The sequence below is a fragment of the Mchenga conophoros genome, linkage group LG14 (genome assembly GCF_057382185.1).
Source record: "Mchenga conophoros isolate Kocher_MC1m ecotype Shallow Benthic linkage group LG14, M_conophoros_male_GT1.1, whole genome shotgun sequence".
Taxonomy (NCBI): domain Eukaryota; kingdom Metazoa; phylum Chordata; class Actinopteri; order Cichliformes; family Cichlidae; genus Mchenga; species Mchenga conophoros.
The window spans coordinates 9,689,700-9,701,737 of NC_140539.1; the positions used below are offsets into that span (position 1 = coordinate 9,689,700).

Consider the following 12,038-nt stretch of genomic DNA (forward strand, 5'->3'; position numbering starts at 1 on the left):
GTTTTGATCCCTCTCAGTCTCATCTATCGCTGATCTCTGGCTCTGGGTGTTGGAGGGTAAACAGCTTAGAGGATGATCTGGCATCATGGAAGCCTGGGAATGTGTGAAAAGAGAGAGAAGAGCCTCAGGCTACAACTACAGCCTAAAACAAAGACTTAAAAGTCTGGCTCCAGTTGCAAGTCACACCTTGACTTATATTAGAAGGCATCTCAAATCCTTGTGATCAGATTCAGCTTCCTGACAGATATTTGATTTTATCCACCTGGAAACAGCGCTAAACCTCTGATACAGTTGAGCATACTGGTTGTTGTCTTGTAGCCTCTAAATTTCTGGGTGTAGGCTAGAAGACATTAACTTTACCCAGGTGGGTAAGAAGAAGCAAATCATCTGTGACTGACAAGACCGTCATAGTCCACAGTGTACATTCATACTACACAGTCCAACAGTCCTGTTTGACTCAATGACCCCACCCCTCGCCGCCCAACATATTAAATTTATTATTTATTTATTGTTTAATCCCCAAACTTCTGTCAGTCCTCTTACAGTAGCTGTGCCTCTCTATCTATGCACTGCTGCCTTTGTTTCCCACAGACCCAACAGTCATCTTCATTTAGTGTATGACATTCAGCCTAACTCTTTAAGTCGCCCAGCCCTTGCTCTTCTGTATCCCCAGTTTTAGTAGCTATGCAAAATGAAAACAGCCCTGCTGCAAAGCACTGCGTTGTAAGGCGTGTGTTGGTTAAAAAAAAAAAAAAGTGATTAACAAATAATATCCCCGGCATTTGGTTTGAGATAATGATTCACAAGTTTGAGAGCTTATCAGCAGCCAAAGGTCTGCACAGCATTATAGAATTATGATCGGGGATTTACTGATTTGGAAAGTTATTTCAGCATCAGTAATGTGATCCTTCATAGAAACCATTGTGTGGTAAACCGCTGAAATGTGGTGTTCAATATATAGTCTAACTGCCACAGATACTGGCTGGCTCGCTGATGTTGCAAACATCTTTTTTTTTTTTTTTTACCAGAGTACACTGAACAAGCAAACCTTTTCGTCATTGCAGCCGTAACCTGGTCCAACCTCTAACATCTGCCCTTCATTACAGAGGAGCTCCACCAGTGTCACGCATTGGAGTCTGTTTAGCTTTGGGGACGTCATATGTGGAAAAATATTGTATAAAGCCACGAGTGACTCGGGATGGAGAAGAAATAGGATTAACTTTGATAACGTTGCTTAAGTCATCAAAAAAACTTTGGGTTAGAAAGAAATTGATACCAGACCTCTGTGGAAAACTCTTCATCTTTGATGTAGACCAGAAGTTCTAGCAGCACCTGACTCACTAAGAAAACTGTAAGTAGTTGAGTTTCTTTGAAATAGCTGAAAGTAGAAGAAGAATGTACAGAATATTTACTATATATTAAAGATCGACATTGCTGTTGTGTTGTCACTTATAAGTTTGTAGAGTACTATTTTGTGGCCAGCTGGAAGCATTTTGACCTTCACCCTTAAGCATACTCTGCTTCATTATAATCTCTTTTTACTCTAAATAGAAACATAGTTTACGTATTTTTATGCAAACATTATGTTGTCTTGAAGAAAACTTTAAACTTGTGATTAAGACTACAACCTCATTAGGAAGACGTTTACTGAAGGAAAAAAGTATGTTAATTTTCCCATAGATTGTTTATAACCGTTTTATTGCATCAATAAAGCCGGACTTACCCCCTTCTTGTCCCAGGAAAGTATGCCGGTGTGTATTTCCTTTAAATACAGCATATGGCGTGAAAAAATCATTTTGATCCTTCATCTTGAGACTAACAACATAATAAAGCATTTGCAAGTTGAGAAAGCACCTATTTTGTGCTTTAGCTTTGAACACTATGGGCCAAATGTGGCAAACATAGGATGAGTGCAAAAAAAAAAAATATACAGCTCATGTATGTTGTTAATTTTACTGGTGTTGTTTTCTAAACTTGTGTGCAGTCAGTTCATTTCAATATCAAATGCAAACAAATATTTGCTATGAAATTGCCCACTAATGTTAGTAAGTGAGTTTTTGCAAGCTTCATATATTGTGACTTGAGATAGGACTCCTCCCACAAACGCATATGGAATACATGTCTTTTTTTTTTTAAATTTTGCTTTAAACACTAAAACCAATACATTAGTAAACCTTTCTTCTCTTGCATCACCGTGAAAATGTTTACATTTTTATCCTGATTAACTAAACTTTCTAAGTCCAATGTAAGTGTGCATATGATAAGCTTCGTTTATGGTACTCTTTAAGAGTCACTCTGTGTAACTGACTGCTCTAAATTTGATGCACAGTTCTATATAAAGGTGACCTTAACAGCATATACTCTGGCTTCACATGACCCACAAACCTCCCAAAAATGCCAAACCTTGTGTCAGAACTGTAATAGTGCTTCTAAAATGAATTGCCGTATGGACAAGTTCTCACTGAAACACACTGTCTTAACATTCAAAACAGAAACACATCAGTGTTTCCTGATCCACATGTTTCTCCGGCTTTGCCAGTAAACGTGTGCTGGGGAGTGGCTTGTGCGTTTCATCACTTTGCAAAGGGAGTTGAGGCTATCCCTAATCATCTGATGGGTACCCTGCCTGTTGTACAGCTGTGGCCTATACCCTTCGACATCCAGTGCTGGAAAAACACGTGTCCAATAAAGACCCCTGTGGAAGCATACTATCAGGCTGGGTTCCAGTGCGCACACCCTCTCCTGATCCAGCTCCAGTGTCTTGTCCCCAGGCTCCAGCCCCAGTTCTCGCCCTCTCCCCCAGTGCACTCTTGACCAGTGCGCCCAGAGCAGATGGGGAGCAAAGAAAACTGTGTCACCACCCGCCATGTCTCGCTTAATCACCCCTCCCTTTTCCTTTTTCTCATTCCTCTCCCTCTCTTTCCATCCTCCCACTCTCTTCTTTCCTCACTCTCAGGATTTGGAGCGTCAAACATTGATTTGTCTTTATTTTTAGAACAGCTGTGAGCATACGTGTGTGTGTGCTGTATTTGTTTGTCCGCGTCTGTATGCCAGACGCTCATCCGTACCGTAGGTCGTGGGTAGTTTGATTGGTGTTTGGGTGCGCGGCGGCACACGAGTGTGAGAATGTGTTGCCGCTTTTTTTCTCCAAGTTAATCCCTTAAGAAGAGGTGTGGTTCTCTGTCTCTCTCTCTCTCTCACTCCCCTCACTGCGCACTCGCCTCCACTCTGTCCCTCACTCTGAGCGCAATATCATCACATGCTCTCTAGCTCCTCTCGTCCTCTCATGTTTTCCTTGTTGCTGCCAGTCTGAGGGACGTCTTTCTCTCAGCTTGCCATCTCTCTGCATCTTCTCTCACTTGCTGTTGTTTGAAATGAGTTCCTGGGGCGAGATGGGGGAGGCCATTGAACTCAGGTGAGTCAGATACAGTGTAGGGGATGTGGTCCAACCTCGGGAAGGAACTGATTGATGGTATTCGGCGTACATGTGCGTTTTTGCTTTGCAGGGTATCTGTGAATACGTTTCACATTATTTTTCCTGCTTATGTGTGTAATCGTGTATCTGGGTACATTCTGGATTCTAACTGGGTCAGCTGTTACTGTAGCAATCAGCACCTTGGACTGTTTTTCCTCAGCCTCACCTTGTTTTGTGTTCATCAGCTTGACCCTGACCCAGCTCTGTAGAGGTCAGCAATGGATCTGTGTTTTTTCACAGCAGAGACAACTGTGTTTGCTGTTGTTGTTGTGTTTTTTGGCTATGGTTGTGTTTTCCGTCACTGCTAAACTGATAATAGGTCTAGTCTACCCTGCATCCACAGGGCTCATAGCGGCTAATAGCCTTAGCAGATGCATTAGCCCCCATGCCCATATGGAAGAGATTAAACCTGCTAAATTGATAGAAACGCCCAACATTTTATTTTTATTTGCACAGCGTTAGTGCCGGCACATAATTTCTGTGCACATATAGATCTGAGCATGCTCAGAAGTTCATGCATGGACACCTGCCATATACCCTTTGCCCAGAGCAAGATTTGTGTTAAATTTCCTCCCAAATTCAGCGCCTCTTCTCAGTTTCTCACTCCCATTCTCTCCCTGTCCTCATGATTAGATAATTGTGAGGCCAGCTCTCATGAATGTTGAGAACAAGGCATAAGAGTGAGAATGCCGCAAGTGACAGAGACCTGTGTGATGAGTGAAATGAGGACAAATTGAGGTGAGACACTCAACGTGAGGGTGATAACAAGAGGATGGGTGTGAAAGTGAAACTCAGGAGTGCTAACAAAGAAAAGAGCAGGGAGTGGATGTGAGGAAGAAGCTGGGGCAAAGCAGAATCATTCTGGAGAAAATGTACATTTGCTCCCTTTGTCTTTGGAAGAAGCAGGAGAGGAGAAAATATGGAGAGGATGACAGGGTTAAAAAGAAAGAAAGAAATAACAGACGTGAATGTGAATGCTTCACAGATGCCGCAGTGTTTATTAGACACAGGTTAAAACTCAAAGACTATAAGGTTAATTCTGCTTTTACTGCGAGAGTTCAGAGTGTGTGAATGCAGCCAGAGCCACGCCAGGTCATTTGGCATTGTTCACTGACACAGGAGTCTGACGTATATTCTGCACAATTCAAGCACAAGGGTGGAGCTGGTAAGACCCTGAGACATTACTGCAGCAGTTCTTGCAAAAGTTATTTGGCTCGCTAGTGTTTGACTGATTTCCAGTTGTGCAAAATCTTTTGGTTCACAAAATCTGTCACTGCACTGTGAACACTAAACATTAACTTGTGTCGTATGTGAATTTAAGAAGGTAGGAAAACTTATGGACTTTGGGTTTAACATCTTGCGTGCAATTTGCCGAAGCCCCTGGGAGCAACTAAACTAATACTTACCTCTTCCTTAGTGAGAAGACAATAAACAGTCCTTTGGGTGTGTGGTTTTAGCTGCAGTACCTGAAAAGAATCTGCCATTCCTAGCTAGTGAGCTAGCACCGGCAACATCACTGATCCCTGGTACTTGCAGAGCACTTCATGTGCTGGGAAAACACTTATGGACTCAAAATATCGAGTGTAAGTAGTGTAGAAGCATGCTATTTAAAACACAGCATTAGGTCAAAGACTTTCATTGAGTTGCAGATTTGTATGCAATATGTCTCCTGCCTGCAGTATCTGCTGGTTATTCTACGATTTCCTTGGTTTGTAGATTTATTCGCTGACCCTAGAGATGAAAGTGGGCCGCGCACTTTGCTGTCACATCACAAGTGTAGTACAACCGATAAGCTGACCTGTGGCTCTGGCCTGAACTGATAGCAGGGAATACAAAGTGGAAACACAGCATGACAATATGATACTGGAGCATATTGACTAGACTGCTCCACTTCACGCCTGGGTGCGCTGTGTTTAGATTAGCATACACACACACACACACACACACACACACACACACACACACACATACTTTTTCTGTTACTGTTACAGACACACCCCAGGCGCACAATCGTGACCACGCTTTTGGTACAGATGGAGACGCACAAAGATGCACTCATATAAGGTCATATAGAAGCACGCAGACAGGAACAAATACACATAAAGCTAGCCTGGTTTCTTTGCCTGCTGTTCCAAGGGCAGAAGGGGATTTGGATATTGTTATGTTAATCTGCCTCTCTTTTGTGCCTTGGAACCCATTCAGACACACACGCGCGCGCACACACACACACACACACAGGTATGACAAGATTCAAGTATACACAGAAGGGTACTGGTACAAAAAAAAGGGGAGAGGAGGCAAGTCGCCTTGTACAAACACACACGCCAACACTGATATAGATAGTCCTCTCTCCAGGCTTAACTTGGGTGGGTGGGAATTGAAACAGAAACAGGAGGGGCAGGGACACAGCTTTGTGATTAGCCTGGAGGAAGAGGATAATAGGTGTGGGAGCTGCGTGTGCGTCTCCTGGTGATGAGGAGGAGGTGTATGTGTATGTGCGTGCCTGAATGTACACGCACGTGCTTCTCTACGGCTTCGCACTCCCTCTGCAAAGGTAACAGAATGTAATTGAAAGTTTCCCAGTTCAACCCTATTTGCAGAAAGCAGTGGGAAGCAGGTAATTTTAATTTCAGGATGTTTATTTTTTTCTGACCTCCTCACCCACGACATCGATTGTTCCCCCACTTTTGTTCCTGCTTTATTATATAGCGGCAATGAAATTTGTTTTTCTTTCAGGGGAAGATTACATTTTCTTCCACTGACTTTATCTGATCTCAGACTTATTAGATTTTTGGCTTGAATAGGCGAACTGGGAACAGAAGAAAAATGGCATGTACATTTGAAAACTTTGTTTTCAAAATCAGAATCCGAATACTTTATTAATCTCTGAGGAAATTATGCATTTTTGTGTTTGCTTGCGGTTATGAGTAGTAGTAATAGGTAAACTGGGGGTAAGGAACTTCCCTTAAGAGTAGTGCATATTTAAATTGTTAGCATAACACAAAATAGTATATGTTACCATTATTTTGGCAGTGCTGTTACATATCATGCATCATGGAATCTTTGTAACACATTGTTTTTAAAAGGGTTTGTTTAAAGGGTTTCAATAATGTCCAATTCCTAAATCTATTTAACAAATGTAAATATATATATATATATATATATATATATATATATATATATATATATATATTTAAAAAAAGGCGTGCAAGTGTAAAATAGCGTTAGCATAGAATTCAAGCTAACTAGCTAAATTTAGCTAATGCTACTTGGTGTAACACCTATTAGCTGTTGTATGTTTTACTTTCTTAGAGAAAACTCTGGAATGCTGCTTCCTGCTTCTATTCCTTTTCATAGTTCTCACAGAAATTTCACTCGAAGTAGGGGTGGGCGATATATCGAATATACTCAATGCCTCCCGAGTTTTTCCATGTTGTTAAAATGGCTCTATCGTAACCATCAGGTATTAATTGTCAGGAAAATATTAAGCTGTTAAGCATGCAATTCACTGTGAGTTTTTTTTTCTCCCACACACTGTGAATGCATCATTAATAGCCCCGTCGCAACTGGAATTTTTTGCTGCCTGGAGCACTGCACTGATCATGCGTATTTATATACTACAAATGGGAAAACAGGCAAGAGTTGGAAGTTTCAGACAAGCGTAGATGTCGAACAAAATGCGAAAGCAAAACATGCCATAAATTTCAGTTTGTTTTAGTTTTTGTCATGAATTATAGCTCATATTTTTTGTTGCTATAATCTTTTGTTTGTCGTCATTTTTGATGGTAGTACTGATTAGCATCTTTAGCTCACTGTCTGAAGGACAGCTCACCCGTCAGGCGTTAGTCTGTCTGTCTGCAATTCATAAGAATTGCTACTCCTCCTAGAGTATTGGTCAGATTTTAGTGAAACTTGCAGACCACGATCACCTAATGGATCTTCATTGAAACTGTGCTCAGTGACAACGTTCACATTCGTTATTTTATGGGCAATAACCTGTGAATTGAGCTACAGTGATATCAGATTTATAAAAGCAACAAATGGTCATATTTTTTCACATTCCTTCTAGCAACATTATATTATATATTAAAAAAACTATCTGCCCAAAATGCTGACTTTTATTAATTGAATTCCATGTAAATTTTTAATGTAATTTTGTTTGATACGTAGAAGTGGCCAAAGGAAATTTACTTTATCGATATACATTCAGTTTATAACGAGCACATCTTCCTTAAAGATCAAAGATTTAAATAAATTAAGCTTTGCTTTTAAATATTTCAGTTTCATTTTACTTTTATTTTTTAACATTTTTTTGAGAGTAAAAAATTATTCCTTAAGTGTACCTACGTACCGCTTTGCTGTCTGTGACCTGGTAACATAGGAAGGTTGCTAAAGTCTATTGAAAGAAACACAAGCATGTGGACCATCGTATTTGGAGGAGAAAACAATGGTTAGAGGTCAAATACCTGGCCACAGATTTGACTGTAAACATCCATTATAGCTAGCTATACTTGGTTTGACTTTCATCGATTGCAGCTGTGGCACCTGTGTGCAGGTAGACTGTATGATTGATGTAGCTAATGTGATGTTGGTTTGAGGACTACTGTTTTGAAGCCTTCAATAACACACTTTTTTCCTGTCTGTGTCTTTTCTTAATGAAACTTTGATAACCTGCTTTATCATCAGTTTTACTCTAAGTAGGATCATAATTCACTGAAGTGGAAGCCGTGTTGTATCAAAGAAAACTAGCACAAGTTGACATGATGACGTTCATGAGGTCATCTGTCAAAGGAGAAGTAGCGTAATTTGCTCTTTGTTACAGTCTCAGTGGCAGCCGGTGAAGTCGTCCCTGCTCATAATTAGGCTACGTCCACACTAATGCGTTTTCTCTCCGTTTTGGCCTCCCGTACACACGGAGACGGCGTATTCCCCGAAGGAAAACGCAGCGTTTTCAAAATGCTCTCGAAAACACATACATTTGAAGACGGTGCTTTTGCGTCGCAGTGTGGACAGTGAAAACGGAGACTTTCGAAATCGATGATGCATGTTAGTCATATGATGCAGTCATGTGACCAATTAAAAATAGCGGAGGGCATTATACAGCCGTTGTTTTGTTTGCGTTCAGTTTTGACAGCCCTATTAAAGATTAATATCAGTCTGTACATGCTTCAGATAGCTTTTCTTCAAATTCTTTAATTCCCACTCGCTTATGCGACTTTGTGCTTTTGTGTTACTCGCAGCAGCAACTCCACCTCATTGTTAGTCCATTTAAAAAACTCGGTGCTTTTCCCCGACATTTTGCCGCGACGTTTCAAAGAGCTGGAAAGTAAACAAACGGCAGACAGAAATGAGGCAGGCCGAATCTTCTTGCATTTCACACATGCGCAGTACTGGAACGTAAGCGCTTTCGATCGTTTCAATGTGGACGCACAACTCTGTGAAAATGACTGAAAACGCTAGTGTGGACGCGGAGCGTTTTTTTTAGACGAAAACGCCGTTTTCAAATCTATCCGGGCTAGTGTAGACATAGCCTTTGGAAGGCATTACTTTTCACAACTGGCGCTTATGTGTTCGCATTGTTTTTCTGTGCAGTGAAAGACCTAGCGTCGACCTGACGTGTAGCTACATTTCTTGGGAGGTGCACGTCAGGTTGCGGTGTAGGGTTAAAATCGGGTTCTGTTTAGCAGAAGTATAGTTCATGTGTAACTTTCTGGCATATTGCCTCAATGTGAGAAATTAGTTTCAGTAAATCAGTTTAGATGAAAGAAAAATGAAAGAACTGATCCTGGGTCAGCTGGTTGAGTCACCTCCATCTACTACAAGTGCTTACCATCCCGATGAGAACCTGTTTCTCATGCTCTAATCACCCTTTGCTGCAATAGTGCCCTAAATTGTCACTTTGTTTTGAGTCACAGAGGGCCATTCAATTGCATTAACCAGGATGAGCATTCACTGTCTCGCTTTCACACGCACACTTGTGCACACTCTGTACATAATTATATTGGGACAGCTTTCAGTAAGGTCTCAAACTGCCCAGAACCCCCCTAAAAGATCATGTTGCATTAGAGGGTCAGAGGAAGGACAGGGTGTGTTTGTACGTCTACCAGTCGGAGTCAATCCAATTGGTGTCTGGTAAGCGTATCGACTTTATAACACACCACGCAAGCACACACTCACTCACACACTCTCACTCTTGCCTTCATATAATTCATCGAAGTTGTTCTCCACAGAGAAGTCATGGCTTATAGACTGCAGTGACAATTACAACATAATCAATATGGCCGAGATGATGGGTGGGGCGGAGCTAATTGCTGTAGCGATAACTGTTAGTTGTCGCTTGAAAATATGACTGATCTGTTATAGAAGGGGATACAGTAACCAGTATTGGATGTTTAGAGCTGATCCAGCTTTTTTAAGGGATTTAAGAATTGTATCTAAAATGATATACTGCAGGCCTTCTGATATATCCACTCATTTCTATCACATTTGCAATTTTCATGTTGAGTCAAATCCACTGAGAAAAGACTTGACCATGTGATTTCCTTTCACAAAATTTTTTTTTTTTAAATAAATCCAGTTATTCAGAGTTTATATGCTGGTGGGTATTGAATTATTTGCTGACAATGAAGTTAGACAGAGGTAGGATCTCTTCCCAGGCACAGTTTTCTCTTTCTTTGTTAGATTTTGTAAAATAATTAACCCTGCTCACAGTGCAGGTACACACTGAGGGGAATCTAAAGGCATGGGAATTGACTTCATAAATAATGCATTTTGAAGAGGAGAAAATCATTCAAGGACATGCCTGTACACTATATTACATGGTGTTATGAGCAGTATTAAGCAGGAGTACAGTGTGAGAAGCAGTGCATTAAAGAAAACTACTATGGATTGCGGATTGGCCCTGAATTTCAATGACTGAGAGATCTATGAACCCACTTTCTTTTTAAGACTTGGGCCTGGTTTATGGAGCAAACTGAGGCACGTGTGTGTGTGTGTGTGTGTGTGTGTGTGTGTGGAGGAGAGAAACAGTGAGAGGGAGATAGAGATGGAGACAATAGCCACAGTGGGTGCCAGGCTGATGGTTTAACACATGGCTCTGCTTCAGCTGCCACTGTACATCAGCCTGTACAAATTCCTAATCTCGACAGAAGGGAGCAGTTTTGATGCATTTAAACCTCCACGCTTACAGGAAAGCTGCCTCCACAGTGTATACAGCACTCCACTGATCTGTATCTGCTCTTCCCAGAGAGGCTCTGCTTTAGATTTGTTCGCAGTAACTACTACACCTTAGGGTATAAATGTTTCATATAGCTTCAGACGAGGGAGCGCAAACTCAGTTTGTACATTTTAAGTTTTTACAAGTGTTTGAGCTCTGGTTCTTTCTTTTTCTGACAAGCGTTGCTGTTCTTTTTTCTCCGTTTTTGAAATGCAAAGACTTTGGGGATGTGAAAGTTTAAGTTTAAATATTTAATTTAGCAGTGTTATGATTAAAACCTAATATTTGGCCATTTTAAAATCCGATAATCTGATATGTATCGTCCGATTATTATTTTTTCAGACACATTCAAAAACAGATTTCCCTATTTATTCAATGACAGTCTGTGTAACTCTGCTTGGATCGGTTAGTTCTTGTGTGTGGGGTTTTTTTTGTGTGTTTTTTTTTTTTTAGTGTTCCTAGTTGCAGGGTGGCCTGGTGTACAAACTATGCATCGTAAACACTCTTTACTTTTTAAATTTCCCCTTATTGTTATAAATGGTGACACAAATAGATCAGCAAATAGCTAATAGCAGCTGGAAATACTGGCCAGGCTTTAGTTGTTGTAGTTTGTTGTCGAGGTGGGATCCAATGTTTGCGTTGGTTAAGAGGTCGCTAATGGGTTACCATGTCCAAGATTTCTGTAGTAACTAACTGCATTCAGGTATCAAAACTAGGGAGTTTTTTGTTTGTTTAATTTTGTTTAAATGAACCAATATTGTTATAGGTCTGTGGAGCAAACAATACAGGAATTTTCCCAGATAGCTTGTTGTAATTCACAGTAAGAATGAAATATTGGATATAAGAGTAAGTTCAAGTACTTTACTGAACATACTGAAAATCCTGCAGGGAGGGAGTTGTTTCCAGGAAGTAACAAAGGCTTAGAGACGCACAAAACACACTCTCTGTATCTGTATCCTTCTCCCTCATAAACATACATAGTCCTGCTTAGATTATTAAAACACTGCACTGCATCCCGTCCTGGGACAAACTTCAGTCTAAATACAAGTGCCCTGGTTTATGTCCGCTGCATCACACTCCTTTATACTTTAATCACACACACACACACACACCACCTGTCACTTTCAGGGAGTATGAGACACAGAGAGACATACTTGGGGATAATAGTAATGGTAGTATGTGTCAGTGTCTCTATGTGGGTCACTCAGTGTCAGTGTGTGAAGTCTGCAGGGACCACAAACTGGGTCAGTTTTTACTGCGTGTGTGCGCATCGTGTCAGCATAATGTGCCTGCACCCGATGTGTTTGCTGATTTATGCAAACATTGCCTATTAGGGTAATGTTTTCA

General features: G+C 40.9%; 1 protein-coding gene across 2 annotated transcripts in view; it reads left to right on the forward strand.

Annotated features, from left to right (window-relative positions):
• numbl (NUMB like endocytic adaptor protein) overlaps window positions 1-12,038 on the forward strand; it is a 65,619-nt gene that overhangs the window by 28,045 nt on the left and 25,536 nt on the right. The window contains exon 1 of one of the 2 annotated variants that reach the window (XM_085245094.1): window positions 3,167-3,415. The exons of the other annotated variant lie outside the window; for it this stretch is intronic. Coding sequence (XP_085101220.1) covers window positions 3,375-3,415 — 41 coding nt within the window. The 5' untranslated portion in view covers window positions 3,167-3,374. Of the gene's footprint in view, window positions 1-3,166; window positions 3,416-12,038 lie in introns of those variants that run through there. 2 annotated transcript variants of the gene reach the window in all.